Raw genomic sequence first — 27,528 nt, 5'->3', positions numbered from 1 at the left:
AATTTGAAATTAAAACTTTTCTTTTTTGCAGGCTACCCTCTTTTCATCATTCTTCAGTTTCTACTTTTCTCTTTTCTGTAGCCCTATAATCTAGTGTGTTCTAGCGAGTAGGTGAAAAAAATATATACAGAAAAAAATTAAAGAAACTATAATCTTAGAAGAAATGATGAACATTTTCATTGTAAATTCTCTTGTAAGAGACTACTAAGTTTCTATTAGCAAATGCGAACTATCCTTATTCCCACTTGTGAAAGTAAATTGTCTCCTTCTCATACTTGAATGTGCCCTTGGGTAGAATAATGATAGGGGCGTCATCATGGCTTTCGGTAGAATCTATTTTGCCCTCTTCTCACCTGTTGGCTATGTGTGAAATAAGATAAATTCCTCATATAAGGTATAGCCCCTAATAAAGTATTGTATTAGTCTGTTCTCATGCTGCTAATAAAGACATACCCAAGATTGGGTAATGTAAAAAGAAAAAGAGGTTTAATGGACTGACAGTTCCACTAACTGGGGAGGCCTCACAATCATGGCAGAAGGCGAAAGGCACGTTTTACAAGGCAGCAGGCAAGACAGAGAATCAGAGCCAAGTGAAAAGGGAAACGCCTCATAAAACCATCAGATCTCATGAGACTTATCCACTACCATGAAAACAGTATGGGGGAAACTGACCCATAAATCAATTATCACCCACCGGGTCCCTCTCACAACATGTGGGAATTATGGGAGCTACAATTCAAGATGAGATTTGGGTGGGGACACAGCCAAACCATATCAAGTATCATATTAACAAATTATGACATGGATCTTTGACTAGGTGTGTTAGTCTTGAGTAGTGTATCAAAACATATACATATTTTCTTTTATAATACAGTAATTCTATAAATTCAAATGTGGGCAAGTTTTTGAAAATTTATGTCAAGGTAAATGCAATTAAAAGAAGTGGAACATTTGTAGAGCTAAGGAAATAATAAAATATTCAAGTTTTGGAGCTCCTTGACTTACAGTGCTTAAATCTGAGTCAGACTTCCCTAGATACTAGTGTTATGGAAAAAGAATTTGCTCCCTCCCATCCATTCCAGTGCCAGATTTATTATTTATTGCAGCTCTTTTCCCTTTTAGCTCCCTTTGTCATTCTAAGGTATCCAGAAGGGAATTCCATATTTTACTATTTCGAGTAGATTTCAGAGACAGGAAAAATGATGGGAGTTTGGCCCTTAATAGAATGGTCTTTTCTTCTGCAATTATATAAACTCAATACTGATTTATTTTCCTAACATTGCTCTCTTTCCTCTGTTTACCATTCATTTATTTAACAGACATTTATTGGCATGGTAGAGCCACAGAATGAACAAGGCAGACACAGTCCCTTTATCACTACAAGTTACAGGGGGAGTCCTAGCTTCAGATGAAGCTTTAAACATTAGTCACACAACATCTTTCAGCCCTGCCTTCTCAGGGTTGCTTCCACTCTCAGATAAATTTCTTTTCACAGTTCCCAGATGGCTCCCAGCAGCTCCTGGAGCTACCTCCTTACTTATGCACTACTGGTCAGAAAGAGGAACCATTCCCCACTTCGCCCCATCTCCATCCTCACTCAAAGAAAGGACCTAGAGTTGAGTCCTGTTGGTCCCAGTTGGTCTGACTCGGGTCATGTACCAGTGCCTAAGCAATCAATGTGATCAAAGACGTGGGATATACAACAGATTTAAGCTCATCAGAGCCCATTCTTGCAAACAGTCAGAGCCCACTGCATATGACTGAGAAGCTCAGGGCACTTTTAGGAAAGAAAAGAAGGCATGAAATTGATGCTGGAAGGAACAAGACATGTCCACTAAATGTCCTTACAGAGCTAAAAGCTTCTAAAGAGTTGGCAGAATAATGGGAACTCACCAAACCTGCACACACATGAATCATTTCTGATAGATGAGGGCTAACAAGTGCATAGTCTTGGGAATCTTCCCATAGCAACAGGATGCAAGCCGAGTGTTCTGTTAAAAACTACCACCAAGCAGCCAGCATATGCGCAACACTGCTGGCCTCTGGCAGCGATTTAGAGGTGAAACTTTTCGTGTCCAATTGGTCTACACCTTGACTCATGCAGTGCCTAAGAATTCACCTTTATTTATAAAGTTCAGGATCTCGGATAAATTTGACAAGAGCTGCTAAAAGTTCAAGTGTTTGCAAGGATATTAGTTTTCTCATTTAATCATAGTTTAATTTTGATTAACAAGTGGACCTAGTTAGAGAAAACTGAAAATAGCTCCATTTGAACCTCATGTTAGTAGAAATATTCCTTCTCAATCTTGTTTTCCACCTTAAATACCGGATTTGTTTCTAAGCTCACATGTTATACTTCATCAATCTAATGCTCTAAGTCAGTGGTTCTCATCCTTGGCCACTTCAGGAGCTTTAAGAAATATCAATACCTAGGTCTCAACCCCAAAATATCATTCAATACCTGAATATCGATAGATTCTGTTGTAATTGGTCCAGGGTGCAACCAATGTTAAGAACCACTGCTCTCAGTAGAACCATGTTAGAGACAAAGATAATGTCTCCTAGGAAGTGTGTCAAATTTGCACAAGCAACCAATTTAAATGCTGTAGCCAATCAGTTAGGAAACAGTTAAAGTTGACCCAGGATTAAATCAAATTCAGAAATAGGGGGAAATGTTCTCCACATGAATGGCAGGCCACCATTCCGTGCATGCTTTTGCCGCAGCTAGACACATCGCCCACATCTCTACTGCTACCACCTGCTCTAAGCCACCATCATCTTCTCCCCGGGCCACTGTAATATGCTCCCAAGCTATAAAATATACAAGCTCTCCAGGCCATTGTCTGCTTACTCCCCTCATTCACTGCACTCCAGCCATATTGACCTTTCTTTTTTCTTTGAGACAGGGCCTCACTCTATCATCCAGGCTGGAGTACAGTGGCCCGATCGTGGCTCACTGCAGCCTTAACCACCCAGGCTCAAGTGATCCTCCCACCTCCTGAGCAGCTGGGACTATAGGCACATGCCACCAGGCCCTGCTAATCTTTGTAATTTTTGTAGAGATAGGGTTTTGCCATGTTGCCCAAGCTGGTCTCAAACTCTGGGGCTCAAGCAATCTGCCCACCTCGGCCTCCCAAAGTGCTGGGATTACAAGCGTGAGCTACCGCGCCTGGCCCCACACCTTTCCGATCTCAGGACCTCTGTATGTGTTTTTTCCTCTGCCTAGAATGTCACACACACACACACACACACAAATACACAAGGACTTTTTTCCACTGTGCACAAAAACACTGTGCCTTACACACTCAACTTATTGCTCAGGGCTGAGTTTCCATATTACGTCTTCGAAGGGGTTGTCCCTGACCCCTAATCTACACTGAGCCTCTAGAGGCCGAGTGCAGTGGCTCATGCCTGTAATCCCAGCACTTTGGGAGGCTGAGGTAGGCGGATCACTTGAGGTCAGGAGTTCAAGATCAGCCTGGCCAACATGGAGAAACCTCATCTCTACTAAAAATACAAAAAATTAGCTAGGCATGGTGGCAGGTGCCTGTAATCCCAGCTACTCAGGAGGCTGAGGCAGAAAAATCGCTTAAACCTGAGAGGGAGAGGCTGCAGTGAGCCAAGATTTCGCCATTGCACTCCAGCCTGGGCAAAAAAATGAAACTCCGTCTCAAAAATAAATAATTAATTAATTAATTTAAAAAATTAAAGTTAAAAAAAATCAAGTGAGCCTCTTGTTTTACATTCCCTTAGAGTCCTATTTTATATTTTCCTAGCAAGAGGTTATTTGTACAGTATCTGGCTCCCCTTCCAAACTACAAGCTCCCTGAAGGCAAGGATAATTCTGTTTTCCTCACCTATGCATGCCCTCGCACCCAGCTTTGCCCCTGGTCCATAGTAGATTCTCAATAAATAATTATTAAGTGTAAAGAAAAGAAGTACATTTTATTGTACCATTTCCTTAAACTGAAGGACATTGTAAGAAAAAGCTTCTGAAGTATATAGCCATAATTACTCAAGATCACATTTAGGACCTTGTTCACTACATTATTGTAAGTCTTCTCCTTACAAAAACCTGTAGAAAAGAATTTTTCACAATCTCAATTCTAGGAATAGTGTGTTTTTCCTGAAAGAGGAACACCAACCTAAGCTTCAACAAGCTCTCTGTAGACAAACCCAAAGAGAAAGGGGAAGGTGCTGAGCAAGGCACACCCAGTTACTGCTCCCAGATTTACCAATCAGATGATTCTCTCACTCCACTGAGGCATTCAAAGCCAAGTGTGTTGACCCTAAGTGATTTCCTTCATATGGAAACATTACGTCAAGGGGAAGGAGGTCCTCTCTGCCAAACATCATTGACTTAATAACATTTATTTAGTAAATATTTTATAAGATAAAGTCTCTATTCGTTTTCTGTCACTTCTGTAACAAATTACCACAACTTATTATCTTATAATTTTGGAGGTCAAAAGTCCAAAATGTCACAGTGGCTCATGCCTGTAATCCTAGCACTTTGGGAGGCCGAGGCAGGCTGATCACTTGAGGCCAAGAGTTCAAAACCAGCCTGGTCATCATGGTGAAACCCCATCTCTACTAAAAATACAAAACTTAGTTGGGCATGATGGTGCACGAGAATCACCCAAACCCAGGAGGCAGAGGTTGCAGTGAGCCGAGATCACGCCACTGTACTCCAGCCTGGGCAACAGAGAAAGAATCTGTCTCCAAAAAAAAAAGTCCAAAATGTGTTTCACTAGACTCAAATCAAGGAGCCAGCAGAGCTGCATTCCTGCAGGCTCCAGGGCAGAATTCATTCCTTGCCTTTCCCAGTGTCTAGAGGCTGCCTACATTCCCTAGCTCATGAGCCCTTCCACAGCACCTCAACCCCTGCTTCTATTCTGACATCATCTTCTCTGACAGGTTCCGGGAATTAGGATGTGGGCATCTTTGGGGGACCATTATTCCACCTACAACAGTTATGTCAAATAATTAGAGGTCTGTGGATAGGCCAAGGTATATATTTAGGATGTGATTAAAACCATATCCAAGAACTATCTACTATCTTCAGTATCCAGTATCATCCATTCAGACCAGTTCATGAATTCAAACAGTTCAGCCCAAAGACATGATATAAAATACTTTTCATCCTGAAAAAGTAGCCCAGGGATATTTTCAAAATTTTGTTTTAACCCCGAGAAAAACATCCTTCCTAATCAATAGTCCTCTAGTGTGCAGCTGTGATGAAAGAAGCTCTTGTTATTCCTCCTGCCTAGAATTTACTACTGTCTTTCTTGTCCCCCAATCCCCCATGCCCCCGACTCTCACTCCTAGCCATCTCCTAATCTTCTCCCTTCGCTCCTCCATGCCTTCCCAAAAAGGCAACAGCATCAGGAAAGGGACATGAAAATGGAATAAGAAATATCTATTTTTCCTTTAAGATGGGGTATCATTATGTTGCCCAGACTGTTCTCAAATTCCTGGCGTCAAGCAATCCTCCCACCTCAGCCTTCCCAGTAACTGGGACTATAGGCATGAGCCACCACACCTGATAGAAGCATCTCTTAAGAATAGGAACATGAATATGAGATAATTTCTAACAGACAAATTACAAAATTCTCTGTAACTATTTAGGTTGGGATTTGGCTGGATTTTTAGACAATATTTCTAGCTCTGGATCTGTATAGAAATTGTTTGTATCACTTGCCTACTCTTTCTTTTCTTATAAACTCTTAGAGATGAAGGCCTCTATCATTCTCAAGATCATGCAAGGGGTCATTCAATTTGTCTGTTATCAGTCCTGAGCCTAAGGCTGTCATTTGGACATGCCAACTCCTAATTCCTCCATCTGCTAAAAGTACACTTCCCTGAATGCTTTGAAAGCATATAGGTTTTAGATAATTTTTTTAGAGGCAGGGTCTTACTCTGTCACCCAGGCTGCAGTGCAATGGTGCAATCATAGCTCACTGTAAGTTCAAACTCCTGGGTTGAATGATTCTCCTGCCTCAACTTCCCAAGTAGCTAGATTTTTCTTAGAGATGAGGTCTCACTACATTGCCCAGACTGTCTCAAACTCCTGGCCTCAAGTGATCCTCCCACCTTGGCCTCCCAAAGTGCTGGGATTGCAGGCATGAGATACTGTGCCTGGCCCCTAGATAAAATTTGAAATCATTTGCTTAGTTATTTTCCTGTATTCATCTAGGTCACTTCCCCCTCCTTGCCTATGTCTGCTTTCTTCTAGCCATTTCTATTTTTAGGTAGGTCAGCACTTACTGATTTGTAAGGCTACTCCCTTCCTATTGTTTCTAAGATGGTATGACAAAAACAACTAGTTACAAATGCCATACCCTATGGTCAATGAGGAGAAGATCCTTGCCTTGCAGCACAGTCTAAAAGAGAATATTTTTTTGCTGACTGGTAGAGGGTCAACCAATGTGATAGTTAAAAACACACACACACTGCTGGAGTTTGTCTCAGGAGGTATAGTTAATATCCATTCATCATTCATTTTCACTAATTCTTTTTTTTTTTTTTTTTTGAGACGGAGTCTTGCTCTGTCACCCAGGCTGGAGTGCAGTGACGCGATCTCTACTCACTGCAAGCTCCGCCTCCCGGGTTTACGCCATTCTCCTGCCTCAGCCTCCCGAGTAGCTGGGACTACAGGCGCTCGCCACCTCGCCTGGCTAGTTTTTTGTATTTTTTAGTAGAGACGGGGTTTCACGGGGTTAGCCAGGATGGTCTCGGCCTCCCAAAGTGCTGGGATTACAGGCGTGAGCCACCACGCCCGGCCTATTTTCACTAATTCTTAAGTCTGGAACCTAACTAGCAGGTGTGTTCTGTTTTTCTCTCTGTCTCTTGGTTGGGAGTCAGATTTGGAAGCAGAGTCGCTTCGGCTCTAGAACTGTCCCCCACAGTGCCCCCAGGCAGCACAGTGGTTGGAGTGGTGGTAGAGCCAGCCCCTTGCAGAACTGGGGGTCAAGGTCTTGAGCCGATCCCCCAGGTCCTGAAATTGACAACTGCAATGGCTGCTTTATTTCACGCAGGACCGGATCAGCCGTTGTCTCGGCTGTCAGTGCTGGGAAATGGCCAAACACTCCATCACTGTCTATCCTGGAGTGAGCCCAAGCCGGGGGCTCAATAGGCTTCCTTATTTTCCAGAATTGATCAGTTTCAATTCAACAACTGTATCTCCTGGCATGCGTACCAGAAAGTATCACCATGGTCTTCTGCTATGATTTTTTGGGTGCTGGGAAAGCTACAAGACTCAACAACTCCCCTCTAGTCCACCAGATGCTCCTGAGACCCCTAGCAGAGCTTTATCCGTTTGATGTGATCCCCTGTGAAATATACGCGCTCCTGGGGGAGGGGAGGGTCATTTAAGCCATCCATTCATTCAGCAAACCTCCTTAATTGAATATTCATTACTTGTAAGGCACTGTGCTGGGCCCTAGAGGCTTCTCTTTGTCTGTAAGGAGTTCACAGTCCAGTTAGTTATTAAGCATTTGTAGTAGCTCAGTGTGCGGAAAAAAAGAAAATTGAATAGATTTTAGTCAAGGAGAAGAGAAAAGCAGGATACCAATTTCTAAGGCCAGGGAGGAGAAAGCAGGGAAAGCGGAGCTCACCCAGAGAAGATAAACTTGTGTGACTTCCCCAGCTGCTCCTAAAGCCATACCTAGCAAGGGCCATGGTAGACAGATGGACAGATGGGCAGAGAACAACAGTGGGTACTTCCACAGGTCTGGAAGCACATCTTTAAAATTATGTCACAGAACTTCAAAAGGACTCTTGAAGTCCCCATAGAGAAGAAAGCAAGTTGGGTTTTTATAGCGATCCAAGCTGCTGGGTACAATCTACTGAAATATTGCACTAAACAACAGAAAAGCAGCCCTTTTCGCAGCCTTCTTGGCCCCCATTGCTCACTTTCCTCCCTTAACTCATACTCTCAAATGTTGAGGCCATCAACCCCTTAATAATGACCCAGGGGAGCAAGAGAAATTTTTCCAAGACCTAAGGTTACTTTGTTACAATTTCATCTCTTTCATCTCTTTTTGGCCATAGTCCCTTCCATGCTTCAAATCCCCCGAGGTGACCATCAGCCCTCTCGGGAGGTTCTTCCCACAGCAGGTCCCTGCAGCTCTCTACAGGAATTCATCTGGGACCATGTCCCCACCCTCTTAAGATCTGGCGACCAGTGATGGGGCAAGGATGAGCACTCCGGCTGCTGTCCTGACCCAGTTTCCTTTCTGCATTTCCTTTGTGGAATACGCTGCTTCCTTTATACGTATCTGTCAACACCTTAGGGGCTCAGAGAAGCTACATTTAAGGGAAGGATGACAGCCTTGTCACTTGAAGGGGGGTCTGCAGACCAGTAGCAAGGGCACTACCTAGAAGCTTATCAGAAAAATAGATTCTCAGGGCCCACCAGACCATCTGAGTTAGAACCTTCACATTAACAAGAACCACCACCACCACCCAGCTCCACCTCCCCGCAGCCTTACCCTCCCCCACTCCAAGCTCCTGATTCAAATGCACTTGTGATGGCAGCAGGAGGAGAAAACAGCTCCAGCCCTGCCTTCTGCCCTGTCTCACACTCAACTGAAGGGCCACCAATCCAGGTGTGAGCTTTCCTATCTCTGTTTTGGAGCCACACATGTCTTGCAGCCTTAAGAAGAGGCTCTTGCCTTGACTTCACCAAGAATGCCAACTCTACCATGAACAGAAGGATATTCTGTGTCACTGGGGCATTTGCAAATCATTATGGCACCTTTATCCTTTTTTTTTTTTTTTTTTTTTTTACCTTTTTTAAGAGACAGGGTCTTGCTCTGTTGCCCAGGATGGAGTGTATGGAGTGCAGTGACCCAGTTGTAGCTCACTGCAGCCTCCAACTCCTGGGCTTAAGCAATACTCCTGCCTTAGCCTCCCAAGTCGCTAAGAGTACAGGTGCATGCCACCTGGGTAACTTTTTTTTTTTTTTTTTTTTCTGGTAGAGGCAAGGTCTTGTTATGTTGCCCAGGCTCTTCTTGAATTCCTGGGCTCAAGAAGCGATCCTCCTGCTTTGGCCTTCCGAAGCACTAGGATTACAGGTGTGAGCTATCATGCCTGGCCACGTGTTTATCCTTTATTCCTCAGCCACATGCTTCCACAACTCATCCCTGTGTCACTTACTCCCTGCACTATGTGCCAACTGGGGACCGGCATCTCCGTGACTAAAAATATTCTTTTATTTATTGTCCATCTGTTGAATCCCTACAGTGGGCCAAATACTCTGCTAGACATTTGTCCTTTAAGCAAGAGCTTGTGGATCAGAGTGCACAGTCCCACTGTATAGCCCTCATTAGAAATTTGTGATTGGAGGGGAGGGAGAAGCGCAAGCTTCACAAGATAGGGATGCCAGAGCGACAGCAAAGGTAATCAGTATGCTACTGCAGCCCACCCCAGTCATACCCACACATGGCTCTTCTGTAACATCCTTTGTCTCTTGGCCAGTCCCTTCTTGGAGGGCAGAGCTCAGTAATGTATCAGTCCCCCCAGGAAAGAATAGGCTGGACCAAAGTGACAAGAGTCTCTTGGCCGGGCACAGTAGCTCACGCCTGTAATAGCAGCACTTTGGGAGGCCGAGGCAGGTGGATCACGAGGTCAGGAGTTTAAGACCAGCCTGGCCAACATGGTAAAACCCCGTCTCTACTAAAAATATCAAAAAATGGCCAGGTGCCGTGGCTCACACCTGTAGTCCCAGCACTTCGGGAGGCCAAGACGGACGGATCATGAGGTCAGAAGTTTGAGGCCAGCCTGACCAACATGATGAAACTCGTCTCTACTAAAAATACAAAAATTAGCCAGGCATGGTGGCACACACCTGTAGTCCCAGCTACTCAGGAGTCTGAGACAGGAGAATTGCTTGAACCCGGGAGGTGGAAGTTGCAGTGAGCCAACATTGTACCACTGCACTCCAGCCTGGGCGATGGAGCAAGACTCTGTCTTAAAAAAAAAAAAGAAAAGAAAATTTGCCAGGCATGGTGGCACATGCCTGTAGTCCCAGCTACTAAGGAGGCTGAGGCAGGAGAATTGTTTAAACCCAGGAGGTGGAGGTGGCAGTGAGCTGAGATCGCACCACTGTACCCCAGCCTGGGAGACACAGTGAGACTGTCTCCAAAAAAAAAAAAAAAGTCTCTTTATCAGCTTGCCCCGACCCAGTCCCCAGCATCCCTGACCCCTGTCCATTCAAGAACCAAGCCCAGCTCAAGCTGAGTTGCCCTTCCAGGCAGAGCCAGCTCAGACAAGAAGTTTATCCTCCAGAATTCATTTGTGTTTTCCCAGATGAAGGGTCATAGGTCAAGACTGATGGAAGCAGAGAGAGGCCACAGGTCAGAGAGCTATCTGAGTGACCAGGTCAGGTTAGGGCAACAATGAAGGTACCACGGAAGCTGTGAGCCAGGCCCGGACAGCCTAGCAAACCAGACTGAACCAGCCCCTTCTTCTTAGGAGGTGCTTTCAAAGATGGATTCAGGTTACAGTAGCCCACGGCTCCCTACATCCTCCTTCCTTTCTTACCATATTCTTTCCCCACCGACCCCATCCTTCTCCCCAGCAAATATGACTTTTTTCCCCTCCTCTGATTTTTTTTCAAAAGGCTATCATTTCTCTGTAGTTACTGGCAAAGCCACTGAATACCACCCCTCCCCAGCCTTATTCCCACACCAGGTCCTGAATCCCTTACTCCATGAGGACAGAGGAGGGGAGGTGGTTTCACATCCCCCCATCCAAGGGCAGTCTCAACCCCACATCCACAGGGCTCCCTGGCACAACCTCATTTTGCCTGTAACCCATTAGTGACTGACTCCCAGAGGGCTGTCATGTGGCTCACACCTGTAATCCCAGCACTTTGCGAGGCCGAGGCAGGCAGATCACCTGAGGTCAGGAGTTGGAGACCAGCCTGGCCAACATGGTGAAACCCAGTCTCTACTAAAAATACCAAAAATAAGCCGGGCGTAGTGGCGGGCACCTGTAATCCCAGCTACTCAGGAGTCTGAGACAGGAGAATTGCTTGAACCCAGGAGGTGGAGGTTGCAGTGAGCCAAGATTACGCCATTGCACTCCAGCCTGGACAACAAGAGCGAAACTCCATCTCAAAAAACAAAAACAAAAAAAAACAAAGAGGGCTGTCATCTTATTTCTAATTCCCTTTCCTACCCTGGAGCCTTTAACCTTCTGGTCTAATAGAGATTGCAGTTTCAGCCACCCATGCTAGCCTTGACAGTGTCATACTTTACGCAGCTGAGTATCTACAGGTTCCAAGAGAAAGATATGAGGTTAGTATAATAAGAGAGTTTAGCAAATAACCCCTTGACCTGTGTGTGTGTATATATATATATTTATATATATATGTTTATATATATATGTGTGTGTGTGTGTATGTGTGTATGTGTATAGTATTATAAATGTTCTATGTTGGGACTACAAGAAAAAGTATTAAATTATAAAAGTTTATCATCATTTCCCTCCTTCTACTTTCCCCTTCTTTGACTGAAGAGAGAAAGTACCCTTGGCCACCCAGCTTCCCTCTCCCCAACAGCCCAAAAGAGAGTATGAGGGTACCAGTCATGCCCTGGGCTTTCCTGAGTTGCCAGAAAGGAAACTAAACTCTTTACAAAGGCCTGCTGCTAAAGAGTGTAGAAGCAAAGCTTCAAGGCTGTGACAGGCCATGAAAAGTACTGAGAAGAAGGTGGTTTTAGGAAGCAGTGCTACGGTTCAGGATTTGAATGCCCTCTGGTGTCTTTATCTTTCAGGTGAGATCAGAATGGTTTACAAGTATTTTTGGCTGCAGGTACTGAGTGTTTCCTTGTATGTGAAGCCACCATGAGAATGTACCACATGGTTCCCATTTATATTTGAGTTGCATTTTTTAAATGCTTTGTTTTGTTTTGTTGAGATGGAGTCTCACTCTGTCCCCCAGGCTGGAGTGCAGTGACATGATCTCGGCTCACTGCAACCTTCGCCTCCCGGATTCAAGCAATTCTCCTACCTCAGCCTCCTGAGTGGCTGGGGATTATAGGTGTGCACCACCATGCCTGGCTAATTTTCGTATTTTTAGTAGAGACAGGATTTTGCCATGTTGGTCAGGCTGGTCTCAAATTCCTGACCTCGTGATCCGCCTGCCTCGGCCTTAAATACCTTTAAATGCACAGAAACTCTAGTGAATTAATCGTACCTTACCTAAAACCAGGCAGAAAAGCATCAACAAAGCCAAGAATAACAACTCGAATCCTCAGACTGCTAATCTAGTGAGCCTATTGATCCCAGGAGCCAGATATTGCACAAGGCATCTTTCTACCTTTCAGTGACAACGCATAACATAGGTTCTGAAGGGAGTCAACGTTAAGTGCATCCTTTCACCAACTTTGAAACTCTCCTTAAGAGGACTAGCTAACCATGCACTTTATGTTGCTGATAAGCATCCCAAAAATTATATTTTTATTTGTAGGTGCTTTGAAGGAAAACAATTAGGAAAAATAATGTGAACAAGGACAGAGAAGTGGTAGACTTCTTACCTTATACAAACTCTGAGAACATACTTAGTAATAAAGGTAACAGTGAAAGATGGTCTTGCATATATTTATTACAGAAAGGATCCAACCACTGTTTTATCTCAAATTATCATATATATAATCCTCCCCCAATCATAATTAACCATCAAATGTGAATCAGCAGATATGAATATTTCTTGACCTATATTAAGAAATAAAAAAATAAGGTTTCCTTATTTTTATTTGAAAAGAACCTATGTTTGTTACCTAAAAAGAACCCATATTCTGGCTGGGGATATTAGAAAAAGATAAATGAAATAAATAAAGGGAAAAAACACCAATACATAAAATTCTAGGACTGAATAACAAAGAGACAGGCAAGTAAATATAATGTTAGAATGACAACCATGCACCAAAGTAGGAAACAGAGAAAATGGCTTAATGTTCTCCAAATTATATTGTAATCATCTGGGAAAGAAGTTATTGAGAGCAGAAACACACACTAAATATTCACTTGGCTAGTTTATCTCACTATGCCTAGACATTGTCAATAAAAGGCTATATTTAGAACCAATTTACTAGTGTTGTCTTTACAGCTCATATATTTCTTTCAGTTTATAACTAATACATTTTGGCAGATTCCCACATTCTCAAATGCACAATATTTTCTTAGTACCTCTGGAAAGCAAGTACAGGTAGAGCATTAGTGGTTCATCATAGTTTTCTGAAAAAGATGAGTTGCTCTGCAATACATAGTTTATAAACCTCCACTGCAGCAGACCTATTCATCACACATTCTACTCATAAAATTATAAGCTTGGTCTTACATCCTAAAATAAATCTAGATAAGCCTAAGATGAAAGCTTCTGAGAGTCAATATAGGAGAAACGATAGAATTTAAGTGACGGGAGGTAAGTTCAATGACATTTAATCCAATCTGTATATACATTAACAACAGCACAATAACCACACCCAAATACTAGTTTTTCTAACTGTTGTACAGGTTCATGATAGCAAAGAACGGAAAAAATAAAGTGTTTTCTGTGGTTATTTTACATATACACGTAGAACTTTATCTCCTGCTATCTGCACATTATATCCTGAATATTTTACCACATTCCCCATTATTTTTTAAAAGGTTCGGTCTTAAGGCCGCTCGGTAACTACTGAGGACCAGTCCCTGATTGTTGAGTGTGTAAATGGTTTCCAACTGTTAGCTACTATAAACACTTTGATGACGAATAGACTTACGTATACACATTGTTGTACACATGTACAGATTTTTTTTACCATAATTACCAAATACCCTCTATTTATATCAATAATACATTAGCTTTTATTCTGTCATGGGGGATACACTGCAGAAATAAGATTGCCGAGTCAAATGTGAAAAAGATGTTTCCTGTGTAGGCTTTTGATCTATATTGCCAAATGGCTTTCCAAAAAAATTAAGCCATAAATTTGCATTTTCTCCAGCAATATGAAGTGTCCACATCTTTATGCACTCACCAGCACTGGGTATTTCTTCTCTTCGGCATTGCCAGTTTGAATGACCCAAGGTGGTATCTCTCTTTAATTTAAATTGTTTTCACTTCAATGTTAATTTGCCCTTTATATTTATTTCTTTGTAAATTGTCTGTATTCTTTCTTATTTTCTTTTGGGTTAATCCTTATTAATTACAAAACCTGTTTATGTATCAAAGATATAATCTTCTTTGATAATATATGAAGATATGTTATAACCATCTTCCCAGTATATTTACCTTTCTTTTTTTAACCCCATCCAATGACCTATTTTACCTTTCTTTTTTTAAATTCAAATATATCCATATTTTTCTTTATAGATTTCATCATTTGCTTTTGTATTTTCAAAGTCTTTTTTATTTCCAAATAGTAATCAATTGGATAAATACAATATATTGACTACTTCTTCTTTTCCCACTGATTTGAAATGTCTTTTATCATACACCAAAACCTTACATATGTCACATAGGCACTGTGACAGACAGAAAATCCTGTTTATTTCCATGATTATTGTGCTGGAGCTGAACTGCTTTAATTAGTAAAACTATAATACCCATTAACAATACAGTATGCCATATATGTTAACATATACATCCTGCCATTCTTTTTCATTATTAGCTATTCTCACCAGTTCAATTTTTCATACGGCCACTATAATCACTTTGTCATGTTTCTAGCTGAAAAAAGTCCTATTGAAATGACTTGAAACTTATTAAATTGAGAACGTCTGACATTTTTACACTATGAAGCTTTCCACCCAAGAACATAAGCTGTTTTTCTATTTGTTTTCTTTTTTTTTTTTTTTTTTTTTTTTGAAACGGAGTCTAGCTCTGTCGCCCAGGCTGGAGTGCAGTGGCCAGATCTCAGCTCACTGCAAGCTCCGCCTCCTGGGTTTACGCCATTCTCCTGCCTCAGCCTCCCAAGTAGCTGGGACTACAGGCGCCCGCCACCTCGCCCGGCTAGTTTTTTGTATTTTTTAGTAGAGACGGGGTTTCACCATGTAGACCAGGATGGTCTCGATCTCCTGACCTCGTGATCCACCCGTCTCGGCCTCCCAAAGTGCTGGGATTACAGGCTTGAGCCACCGCGCCCGGCCTCTATTTGTTTTCTTTTAGGTATCTCAGCAAAGTGGTGTGCTTTTTTTTTTTTTTTTTTCCCATGAAGGTCTTGCACATTCCTGGACACTTTATAGTTTTTATTGTTATGGTGAAAAAGATATTTTCCATCACATTTTCCAACTAGGTATAGCTGGCATCTAATATAATTTTTAGAAGTCTAATAATTTTCAAAAACTATTGACAGGAATGTACTATTCCACTTTTATCAGAACTTATAACTCGGTCACTTCTTCCCAAAGTCTTACTTAAAAAACAACTCCCCTGTCCTCTGTGGCTAATGTCAGGCTGGCCTGGCTTCAGTTGGAACCTCAGACATCTTGCCGGGGTCCTGCCCCACTGGCCTTGAGTCAGGTAGCCTTGTAGCTGGTGAAAGTTGACTGGGAAGTGGAGGAGAGTTCCAAACACAGATTCCACCTAGCAGAGCCATGGCATCCCCTCACAGCAGGTGAGCCCGTTCTAATGTCGTTGCTGGTGACCCATTCTGCCATTAAGTGTCCAGAAAAGCTAACGGATGACCCTTTGGGAAATGCCAAGGACTCATCGCGAGAAAATAGATGCCTCCATGAAAACCTTCAATTGGGTTGGAGTATAATGCACTTTCATTCACTCAGCCAATATTTATGGAGCTACATGCCCAGCCTATGTTAGACCCTGGGACATGAGAATAAATAATACACTGCTTCTTATGACATGGATGAGCAAACACAAAACAGGCTTAAGATATTTGGGGGGCATCAGAGAAGCATGATGGAAGTGAGTTTTCCAGGTTGTGGGAGTTTTCCAAGCTAATGAGTATGGAGAAAGCATTCCAGAATTTCTTTTCCAGAATTCCAGAGGGAACAGTTTAAGCAAAGGCATCACGAATACAACACATTGCAAGAAGTTTGGGTTGTAGGAGGGTAAAACATAAAAGAGAGCTGGAAAAGTAAGCCAGGGACCAGATTGCAAAGACTTTGTAAGCTTTTAGATGGTATTTGAATGTTATCTTGGAGATGACTGGGAGCTGCAGCTGTGTTAGTCTGATTGCAGTGAGGAAAGGAAGGACGGAAGATGAGTCTGGAAAATGGGATGCCGACTAGAAAACTTTTGCAATTGACAAGGTAGGGCTGGGGGTGGCTAATGGGGACAGCTAAGAGGATGGTAAGGAAGAGTCGGATTCTAAAGATAAATAGCAGGTGGAATTGGCAGGATGTGGAGATCAAATAAATGCTGAGGAAGGAAGAGTGAGGTCAAACAAGACTGAAATTCCAGGATGTGGATGTCTTGGAATTGTGGCTCTGTCTTTGGTTTGGCTTCATCCCAGAGTCCTGGAACTAGGCAAATTCCTCTCCCTTCTCTTCCTCCTTCTCCTCCTCCTCCTCCTCCATCATCAAACAGGTGCTGAAAAGGGCAGACCTTTCCCTAAATATCCACTTCACCCCAGAACCAGGGCAACTTTATTCCAGGAAGCTCTGTTCCCAGAGGTATTGTTAATTCAGAAGCCATTTGCCCAATGATACCACCTTACATTTGTGTAAGTTTTGACATACAAAACTTTCATATTTATAATCTCCTTTGCCCTGAAATAAACCTCATTTTGCCAATAAGAAAATAAAGGCTTAGGGAAGTTGCAGCTTGCTCAAGGTTCAAGAGTTTGTTCACAGTGGGTCTCCAACCAGTTCTCCTGCTTTAAAATCCAGGGAAGTTACAAATTGGTACAACTGGACAGGCGTGGTAGCTCACGCATGTAATCCTAGCACTTTGGGAGGCCGCGGCAGGCAGATTACTTGAGGCCAGGAGTTTGAGACCAGTCTAGCCAATGTAGCGAAACCCCATCTCTACTAAAAAAAAAAAAAAATTAGCTGAACGTGGCGGATTGTGCCTATAGTCCCAGCTACTTGGGAGGCTGAGGCAGGAGAATCGCTCAAACCCGGGACACGGAGGTTGCAGTGAGTTGAGATCATGCCACGGCATTCCAGCCTGGAATGCAAGACTCTGCCTCAACAACAACAACAACAACAACAACAAACTGGCACAACTATAAGCCAAATCACAAGTCACAATAGGCATACCTAAAGGAGAAAAGCAACAAGACCAAGGCTGGAAGTGCATGGCACTTGTATGTTACCCTATTCAAATGGGACTCTCATTATTGCAGGATGAATATACAGGACCTAAGGAAAGCAAGCCCTCAGCTCAAAATCCTAACATATTCTCGGGAAACCTCTTTGGCTTTCTGTTCCATCTTTGTTCTATGAAAACAGGACCTCATGCCAGCACAACAAATAAGGGACTTCCCTGAACAACTTTCATTTCACATGTACACACAGCCTGCAGCTCAGGTGACAAGAGACACACTTTGCAAAGAAGGGAAACAAGGGAGCTGGCTGAGGCAAGCTGGCGTGCACGGGGAGAAGAATTTCCAGCAGCATTAAGAAGAAGAATGAAACTCTACCAGGAAAGAACTCACCACCACTCATATTTATGTAAATGCATTGTTTCTAGTTTCATATTAACTGCTAACTTATTTTGATTTGAAGAGAATTTCAACCCTGATGCTTGTGAGTTTGTTCCTTATCAAAGTTACATGAATGTCTATAAGCCTTAAAACAGGTCAAAAAAGCACACAAGCAGCCTGCAGGAGCAAATGCTGGAACTAAGTGAGTCACTGTCCTGGACAGGATCGTCCAGGCCACAGAAAAGGAAGAGGAGCAGGAGATAAGGATCAGTTCAGATGAGAAAGGGGCAGTGGAAGCTGCTGAAGATACTCAGTCAGCATGATGAGGGTCAGAATTACAAATGCTCATCTAAATTCTCCATTTCATGCAGCCCTCTATGCATAGATGCCCAGTTGTGATGATTACCCCTGACTTCGTATAGTTTCTTCTGCCCCATTAGGGTACACACAATTTGTTCACTTTCCAGGTGAGACAGAGGCCCAGTGACTACTTCCCATCATTTCACAAAGTTAGTAGCAACATGGACTCAAATTCAGGCACTGGGAGAGCGGCAAGGGTTGAAAACCTACCTAATGAGCACAGTGTTCACAATCTGGGCAATGGGTACACTCTAGAGGCCCAATCCCCATCAGTACGCAATACACCTATGTCACAAACATGTACATGAACCCCTGCACCTAAAATAAAGTTACATTTTTTTAAATTCAGGCATTATAAAAAGCCTTTGAAACTGGGATATAAGGCCAAAAGCATGCAACATGTCCTTTCAGTGTCATGCTGTGCACCCTCACCCTCAAGGATCAATTAATTATTAATTATCTAAGGGAAATACTTTTGTTTCTCTCTGCTATTAACTACAAGCTTAGACTTTATGAAGTTACATGTTAACTTGTAAATTTTGATGAGCAGAGATGCAAACAATTCCAATTTAGTGGAAACGACATCAAAAGTTATCTTTTCTGTAGGACAATAGCCAGTTTTCTATTGAAACTAACCACGTATGCTAACATTGCCTTTTTTCTTTTTTTCCTGGTTTTTTCTTTTTTTTTTTCCAGACAGTGGCTTACTCTGTTACCCAAGCTCTGGAGTGAAGTGCCAAAAACATGGCTCACTGCAGCCTTGATCTCCTGGGATTAAGCATCCTCCCACCTCAGCCTCCCAAGTAGCTGGGGCTACTGATGCACACCACCACGGCCAGCTAATTTTTCTTTTTTATGTTTTGTAGAGATGGGATCTCACTTTGTTTCCCAGGCTGGTCTCAAACTCTTGAGTTTAAGCAATCCTCCTGCCTCAGCCTCCCAAAGTGCTGAGATTACAGGCATGAGCCACTGCACCTGGCCTAACATTGCTTTTTAAATATTATAAATGCCTAGTTCTTCAAAATGTTTTTTGAACAAGATTTACCATCTTGCAGGTTCACTCACAAACGAGTTAATAAATCTTTGCTATGTGCTCATCCTATATTTGCATGAAAGTTGTGTGTTTAACTTTCCTAAAATTGTATTTCTTGCTATATCCAGAATCCAGTGTTTCTTCCTCCAACATAGCAACTTTGTGGTACTACATACACCACATAGTCAAGTGTGCCTCATTCTACCTGGCAAATACAGTACACGAGACATAAGAATGCAGACAGCTGGTGATGTGCTAGCAACTGAATGGCACTTGGAGGCATCCCTGTAATTGACCTGACATTTCCAACATTTCTCTTGAAAGCCATCCTATATTCATAATATTGACTTCAAAAGACCACTCTTGGCAGCCGAGACAGCCAACCCAATGAGGAAGGGACTTTGATGGTTTACTGGCATGACCGACACTTCCTCATCCAGATTTGCAGAACACACATTGTTTTGTGAGATAACTGAAATGCTGAGGGAAGTAGACGTTAAGTTCTACCTGAGCTATTTTCTCTCTGGGTGAAACTCGAGACAGCAAGACCAGGACTTAGACTTCATAGCATCTCACACCAAGTCACAAAATTAACCACTCCAATTCACTCAAAGAAGACAGACAAGAGAGCAAAGAGTTTAATGGATTTGGGGAAAAGGACCTTCATTTTACATACTTACCAGGTCACTGACAACTTTTCACACTTTATTGAGAGAACCATCTGAGCCATTAGCAGGTCATTTGACCTACTCTCTTTAAAACCTCTCTAAGCTCAGAAAACAACACTAATAGCTCCAGGGATAGAAGGTGATCTGAGATTTTAGTCTGACCACTGTCTGCCAGGCAGATTTGCTGGCTATAGGCCCTTCCCAGCAGTTCCAATCTTGCCAGGAGCTTCAAGCTGCCCCTCTGCACATTTTGAAGAACTTTCTTCTGCCCCCAGTGCTCTATATCCGCACTGTGTATTCAGCATCTATTGTGTATGCCAGGAACTGGCTGTGTACTGTGGGGTATACTGGGCATGGAGACTCTGCCCTCGAGGATCTTCCTGTCCAGTGGGGAATATCAGACAGATCTAAATACCTATTATAGGGTAGAAAATGACTAGTAATTCACAAACATTAAGATCACACCATGTGCCAGTTAATGTGCACTGAGTATTCAGTGCAGAGCAAGACAGGCTAGTCCTTGTCCTTAGAACGGGTTCAATAAACATTTGCTGAAAGAGAAAAAATAACAGTTGTTTAGCACCCACCATAGGTCAGACTATGTGCTGGGCATTTTCTCATTTAATTTCCTCCTCACAAGTACTTTCTTTGGTAGGTGATGTTATCCCCCATTTTTAATAGATAAGGAAAGAGGGGCTCAAAGACCATAGGTGACTTTCTCAAGGTCATTACAGTGATGAATAGCAGCAATAGGATTCAAATACAGAACTATCTGACTTGAAAGATTCTGCTCTTTGAACCTCACTACATTTACCATTAGCATTTTATGACAGTACCTTCCTTCTGTGCAGGTGTGACTGACTCATTTCCAAATTGAGAAGCCTCACAGGACACAGGTTGGCAAGCAATAAGGCATCCACTGCTAGTCCAAGATAAGGACTCACAAAGCTGTGACCCGTATAACCCCCAATGTTTGATTGACACTTGATCTATCTCTGGCTGTCCCTTGACGTCCTCTGGCATAAACTGCATGATCTACTTATCTTCCTTCTGATAGAATGAGAGAATAAAAGGGCAGAAAAGAGGAAATGAAATGTTAAGAGCACAAGCTCTGGTCCCCTCTTTTAGGATTCCTCCAGCAGGAGTGACCCCACACATAGACAGACTAGACAGCCACTACACAGCAAAGCTGAACATCCAACATGGCTTCCACACCCAAAATGGTGTCCTCCCTTCCCCCACCATTTTGCCTTAACTCGAGGAAATTATTTTAAGTCCTTCTCTTTTACTCATTTTGAGGAAAAGAATAATTCAGGATTTCATAGCTTAACAAAGCCATCAGAATGAAGCCTCAGTTAGTGAACTAGGGCAGCCCCACCCTGTGTGCCCACCTTCTTGGCATCATCTTCCCCAGTGCACCCTGGCCAGCTCAGGACCACAGCTATTCCTGCCCCAGTGCACCCTGGGTAGCTCTTGGACATCCTCAGGAACTCAGCTCAGACACCGTCTCCTCCAGAGAGCCTTTTCTTTTTTCAATTTCAACTTTTATTTTAGATTCAGGGAGTATATCTGTAGGTTTGTTCCATGGGTATCATGCATGATACTGAGGTTTGGGGTATGATAGCACCCATCACCTGAGTACTATGCTTACTACATACCCAGGTAGTAAGCATAGTACCCAATAGTTAGTTTTGCAACCCATCCCTCCCTTTTTCCCTCCCCGTTCTAGTAGTCCCCACTGTCTATCGTTGTCATCTTTGTGTCCGTGAGTACCCAATGTTCAGCTCCCACTTATGAGAACATGCAGTACTTGGTTTTCTGTTTCTGCATTAATTAGCTTATGATAATGGCCTCCAGCTGCATCCACGTTGCTACAAAGAACATGGTTTTATTCTTTCTATGGCTACATAGTATTCCATGAGGTATATGCACCAGGCTTTCTTTATCCAGTCCATCCTGGATGAACACCTAGATCGATTTCATGTATTTGCTATTGTGAACAGTGCTACAATGGACATATAAGTGCATATGTCTTTCTGGGAGAACAGTTTTTTGTTTTTTGTTTTTGGATATCTACCCAGCAATGGGATTGCTAGGTCAAATGGTAGTTTCAAGTTCTTTGAGAAATATTCAAACTGCTTTCCACGATAGCTGAACTAATTTACATTTCCACCAACAGTGTACAAAGTTTCCCTTTTCTCCACAGTCTGACCAGCATCAGTTGTTTTTTGACTTTTTAGTAATAGCCATTCTGACTGGTGTGAGATGGTATTTTACTATAGTTTTGATTTGCATTTCTCTGAAGATTAGTGATGTGGAACATTTTTTCATAAACATGTTTGTTGGTCACTTGTATATCTTCTTTTGAGAAGTATCTGTTCATGTCGTTATTAGAAAGTTTTTTTGCTTTTGCTTAAGTTCCTTATAGATTCTGAATATTATACGTCTGTCAGATGTGTGGTTTGTGAATATTTTTCCCATTCTATAGGTTGTCTGATTACTCTGTTGATAGTTCATTTTGTTTTGTTTTTGTTTTGCTGTGCAGAAGATCTTGAGTTTAATTAGGTTCCACTTGTCAATTTTTGTTTTGGTTACAACTGCTTTTGAGGACCTAGTCATAATTTCTTTCTCAAGGCCAGTGTTCAAAATGGTGTTTCCTGGGTTTTCTTCTAGAATTCTGATAGTTTGAGGTCTTATTTTAAATCTTTAATTCATCTTGAGTTCATTTTTACATATGGTGAAAGGTAGGGATCCAGTTTCATTCTTCTGCATATGGCTAGCCAGCTATCCCAGCACCATTTATTGAGTAGGGTGTCCTTTCTCCATTTCTTATTTTTGTAAACTTCATCAAACATCAGATGGCTGTGGGTATGCAGTTTTATTTCGGGATTCTCTATTTTGTTCCACTGGTCTATGTGTCTGTTTTTGCACCAGTACCACACTGTTTTGTTTACTGTAGCCATATAGTATAGTTTGAAGTAGGGTAATGTAATACCTCTGGCTTTGTTCTTTTTGCTTAGAATTGCTTTAGCTATCAGGTTCTTTTTTGATTCCACATGAAATTTTGAACAGTATTTTCTAATTCTGTAAAAAATGACACTGGTAGTGTCAATGATAAAAAGTCAAACTTTGTAGAATATTTGAAGAGATTTATTCTGAGCCAAATGTAAAAACCATGACCCATGACACAGCCCCAGGAGGTCCTGAGAACATGTCCCCAAGATGGTTGGTTACAGCTTGATTTTATGCATTTTAGGGGGGACAGAAGTTACAGAGACATAAATCAGTACATGTAAGGTATATGTTGATTAGGCCTGGAAAGGCATGACGTCTCAAAGCCCAAGGGCTTCCAAGTCATAGGTGGATTTAAAGATTTCCTGATCAGCAATTGGTTGAAAGGGTTAAGCTCTGCCTGAAAAGTTGAAGTCAACAGAAATAAATGTTTGTAGTGGAGAGTTGCAGAAACCAAGGTTCTGCAACCTATCTATATTATAGATAGATAGTTATATAGATGAAGCCTCTGGGTAGCAGGCTTCAGAGAGAACAAATGGTAGGTGTCTCTTGTCAGACCCTAAAAGGTGCCAGACTCTTAGTTAAATCTCTCCTGGATCAAGAAAAGACATGAAAAAGGAAAGGAATTTTCTATGGATTGTAGACAAGAGACAGTTTTTCAGGGCCATTTCAAAATGTCTCAAAGATATTTTAGGGGAAAATACTTTGGTTTCTTTCAAGGCTTGTTCTCTGTCATGTGATGCTATACTAGAGTCAGGTTGCAATTTGGTGTCTTATTACTACAGAGTCTGTTTTGTCAGTCACAAGACCTCTGTTTTCATGTTAATGTTGGTCAGTTGTGCCTAAATTCCAAAGGGAGGAGAGTATGATGAGGCATGTTCCACCCAGTCCCCCTTCCCATCATGGCCTGACCTAGTTTTTCAGGTTTACTTTGGAATGCCCTTAACCAAGAGGAGGGTTCCACTCAGTCAATTGGGGGGCTTAGAATTTTATTTTTGGTTTACAGTAGTTTGACAGGAAGGCTGTTGAATCTGTATTGCTTTGGGCAGTATGGCCATTCTAACAATATTGATTCTTCCAATCCATGAGCATGGAATGTTTTTCCATTTGTTTGTGTCATCTATAATTTCTTTCAGCAGGGTTTTATAGTTCTCCTTGTAGAGATGTAGGTATTTTATTTTTGTGTGGCTATTGTAAATGGGATTATGCTCTTGATTTGTCTCTCAGCCTGAATGTTATTGGTGTATAGAAATACTACTGATTTTTGTACATTGATTTTTGTATCCTGAACCTATACTGAAGTCATTTATCAGTTCTGTGAGCCTTTTGGCAGAGTCTTTATGGTTTTCTAGGTATAGAATCATATTGTCAGCAAAGAAGGATAGTTTGACTTCCTCTTTTCGTATTTGGCTCAGAAAGCCTTTTCTGATCCAGCTCCAGCAGTGTGTGTGTGCAGACATGTGCACAGCCAGCAGCGCCCCTGCCACAGGCCCCCACACCCCTCACACTGACCCTGACACAGCTCATGCCTCACTGCACAGTGCCCATGCTTTGCCAGGAAACCACTTGTCTCCATGCTCCATGGCAAGAAGAATTGTATCTGGTCTTTCTATTCCCACCACTGAGTTCAGTCCAGGAACCCGGTAGACTCTTGAAGAAGGAAAGAACAGAGGAAAGAGAAAGCTTTGCCCAGACCTTCCGCCCACTACTTCACCTTCCTGTGCTCACTTCAGGCCTGGAGAAATTCCCAGGGATCAAACCTGCCACAGGAGAAAAGGGTGAGGCCCGAGGAAAAACAGACTGAAGAGAATGACCGAGAAAGCAAGGAATATCTGAGCAGGCGCCCCAGGGCTCCAGTAACATAGGTCAGAGCCATTGCTTAGGAATATTTGCAGTGCCCAGTGGGGCAGTGAGGATGACTCGACCTCTAGGAATCACTCCACAGATGGCCCCGGGACTGTATGTCGTGAGACAGTCTAAGGGGTCTCTGGAACAGCTGCCCCTGACCTGCACGTACTGGGCTCACTCGAGGTTCCATGCCGTAATAGCTGGATGTCTCCCTTCATGCCTAATCCATGACAAGTTAGTGAACTGGTCACTGAAGAAACCATTTAGGCAGATTTCAGAAATATCTGATTGGGCTCTCTTCTGCCGTTGTGCATGAAGAGGAAAAACTAAACAGGACGAGAGCTCTGGCCACACAGCCTCACCTCCATTTCTATGGCTAGCCTGACTTGTGAAAGGAAGTGAAAACGTTTAAATACCCTTCTGTCAGCATGGTAACCAGGGGTGGATGGAGCTGGGTTCACCATTTTAAAATACACATTTAACAGGTCATCTGAGTGGTTGCAGCCATGTTATCAAGCTGAACACATGTTGATCTGAGTAGATTAGAAAAATAGTTCCCAGTGTCTGGGGACATAGTGCTTTTAAACAAGTGCTTTGCTTTTCAAAGAATGAGCCATTAAGAAGTTCCTTGTATACATGTAGCCCATGAACCTGAAAAGAAATAAAAGTAAAATCAACACCGAATCAGCAACTCTAAGCAGCAGGCTAGAGAATTTGGCTGTTAGAGATACGGTTATAAAAGATTGCTGTTCAGTTTATCTTTCATTTCCTGCACAGCTAATGATAGAAAGACTCAAAAATCATCTTCACATTGAATTTGCACATTTTAACAAGAGAAAAAACTCATACTTTTCTTCATATTTTATTTCCTTTTTCCAAAAAGCGATTCAGTTTTTTTTTGGAAATTTAAATTTGCTCTTTCCATTCACGAAAAGAATTCTATTACTCCTGCATTCAATCTGTTCAATCTCAGTTTAGTTTCAAGTTGAGACTTTCATTTCCAGACATGTACAGAGTGGTTGCTATCCCTGTTTTGCTTCTCATTTTCAGGGCACAATTCCTTGGCAAAGCAGTAAGCTACTGAGTAAGTCAAACTCACTACTTGTCACCCTCTAAACACCCTTTATGTATGGAAGACTGAACCTATACAACGTCTTCTGCAACTAAAGTTCAAAATCATAATGAATCAATTGTGCTAAAGCACAGGAATATCTAATTTTAAAAAACTTTTCAAAATGAACACTAAGCCCTTCTCATTTAACTATTTGCCTTGCTTTGTAGACTATAAAAACATGTATTAATAGGTATGATAATATCCTCTGTTTTTAGGGTTTTATAAATATTTCAAAGCGGAGAGATTTCTAATAGACAAGCTACTTACACAATTCTGTGCCCTGAAAGGTGTCCCAAACCAAAGAAAACAAGACAATAACTAATGAAAAAGGGGCCCAGCATTCTTTCTCATCAGAAGCGTGGTGTTCCAGAGCTGAATAAGGATGGGTGGGTAGCCCACAGAGTGTTCTAGTGGCACCAATAATATTCATCTCTGTTGAGAAATCTGGACTTGGCTAAGACCATCTGCCATCACTGCAGCCCAAGGTTACCTTTCGTTTGGAAATTATGCTGTCAACTTGGTTTAGAATGTACATGGGCGAGGCATATGCTTCTCCTTGCTGCCCAAGGAGATGCTGGCATGGAAAAAATGTGAAGGTGCCTGATTGAAGCTTGTGTTTATGGACTCTCCTCTTCTCTTCTCCCCTAGTGACTGTGACTGTGGGAGGCAAGCAACACTTGCTCGGACTGTATGACACCGCGGGACAGGTACATTTTTATTATCTTGATTCATTGGAGGGGGTTGGTATAGGGGAGAAAAAGATCCGTTTGCTTAGGCAGATGGGACTCATAGCACAAATATTACCCATTCTGATCATTTGGGGCTAATTTATTGTCTGCCTAAATGACAACCAAAAGCACATTCTTGATATTTTAAAAATACTTATAACTACAAAAATCTAAAGTGTTACATTATTCAAGGCATTGATAGGTAAATAATGATTCATTCATTGACTGATAACCATCAAAAACCAGAATAACAGATTTGTGACCAAGAGTTTCAATTTCTTTCTGTGGAAACCTATTCCAGATCCAAGATTCATAGATCAATTTCATAAATTTTACTTGCACCCATTTTTTTCAGGTTATTTTCTTTGCCCACCCTTTATTTGAATTGCCTAATGAACAGCGAAAAGGCCCAAAAAGAGATTGGCTGGGGTGAGGGAAAGAGAGAGGGAGAAGATGGATTACGTGTTGGAAGGAAGAAAAGTCAGGATCCTAGACGTTTTCCAAAAGTAAGAGTCAACCCTGAATAACTGGGGGTTGACTCTAAATTCCCTCAGATTCTTGAAATCTTCTCACTTTGTCAGGGCTGTTTCTTCAAGTTGGAGAAACTGGCCCACCAATAACATAAGACAATGGGCTAAAACCCTCAACATTTAATCAGCTGGCACATGCTCTCTTTGGGTGAAAATGGCACTTACTCTGTCTTTCCCAGCGTCCCACACATCGCTACGAAGTTTATCATGTTCTAATGTTCTAATCCAGTTCATGGATTGGTGGAGGGAAAGTGGTTAAGGAACTGATGGCTGTAGCCCAATTTCTTGGATAGAGCTTTTGTTACCATATGTCTTGGGTCATTTATTTAGGTCCAAATCAGCGGGTTGTTCAGTCTGTCCACATTCTTACACCTTAAGTCCTTTGGAGTGAACATTTTACCCTGCTATTTCTTAGTGTGAGTTTCCTGGGAATTGTTATTTGTAGTGATGCATTCATCTAGGCCTTTTTTTTTCACAATTGTTTTGGATAGACATCATTTTGCTCAACTTGAAAGCTCTTCACAATAATATCAATAAATGGAATTCTCTTTGGGGATTTCTGTGAAAATTTGTAAGGACCACTGTATAAATGTATGTGGAACATCAAAGGTTGGTATTGGCCAGGCTAGGGTGCGGAG

At 42.1% G+C, this 27,528-nt stretch overlaps 1 protein-coding gene across 1 annotated transcript in view; it reads left to right on the top strand.

Moving 5' to 3' along the window:
* Positions 1 to 27,528, top strand: part of RHOJ (ras homolog family member J) — a 102,351-nt gene that overhangs the window by 52,380 nt on the left and 22,443 nt on the right. The window contains exon 2 of the mRNA XM_033187795.1: positions 26,281 to 26,339. Coding sequence (XP_033043686.1) covers positions 26,281 to 26,339 — 59 coding nt within the window. The remainder of the gene's footprint in view (positions 1 to 26,280; positions 26,340 to 27,528) is intronic.

The sequence above is a fragment of the Trachypithecus francoisi genome, unplaced genomic scaffold (genome assembly GCF_009764315.1).
Source record: "Trachypithecus francoisi isolate TF-2019V2 unplaced genomic scaffold, Tfra_2.0 Lachesis_group3, whole genome shotgun sequence".
NCBI classification, from domain to species: domain Eukaryota; kingdom Metazoa; phylum Chordata; class Mammalia; order Primates; family Cercopithecidae; genus Trachypithecus; species Trachypithecus francoisi.
This window is presented reverse-complemented; position numbering and strand designations above follow the sequence as displayed.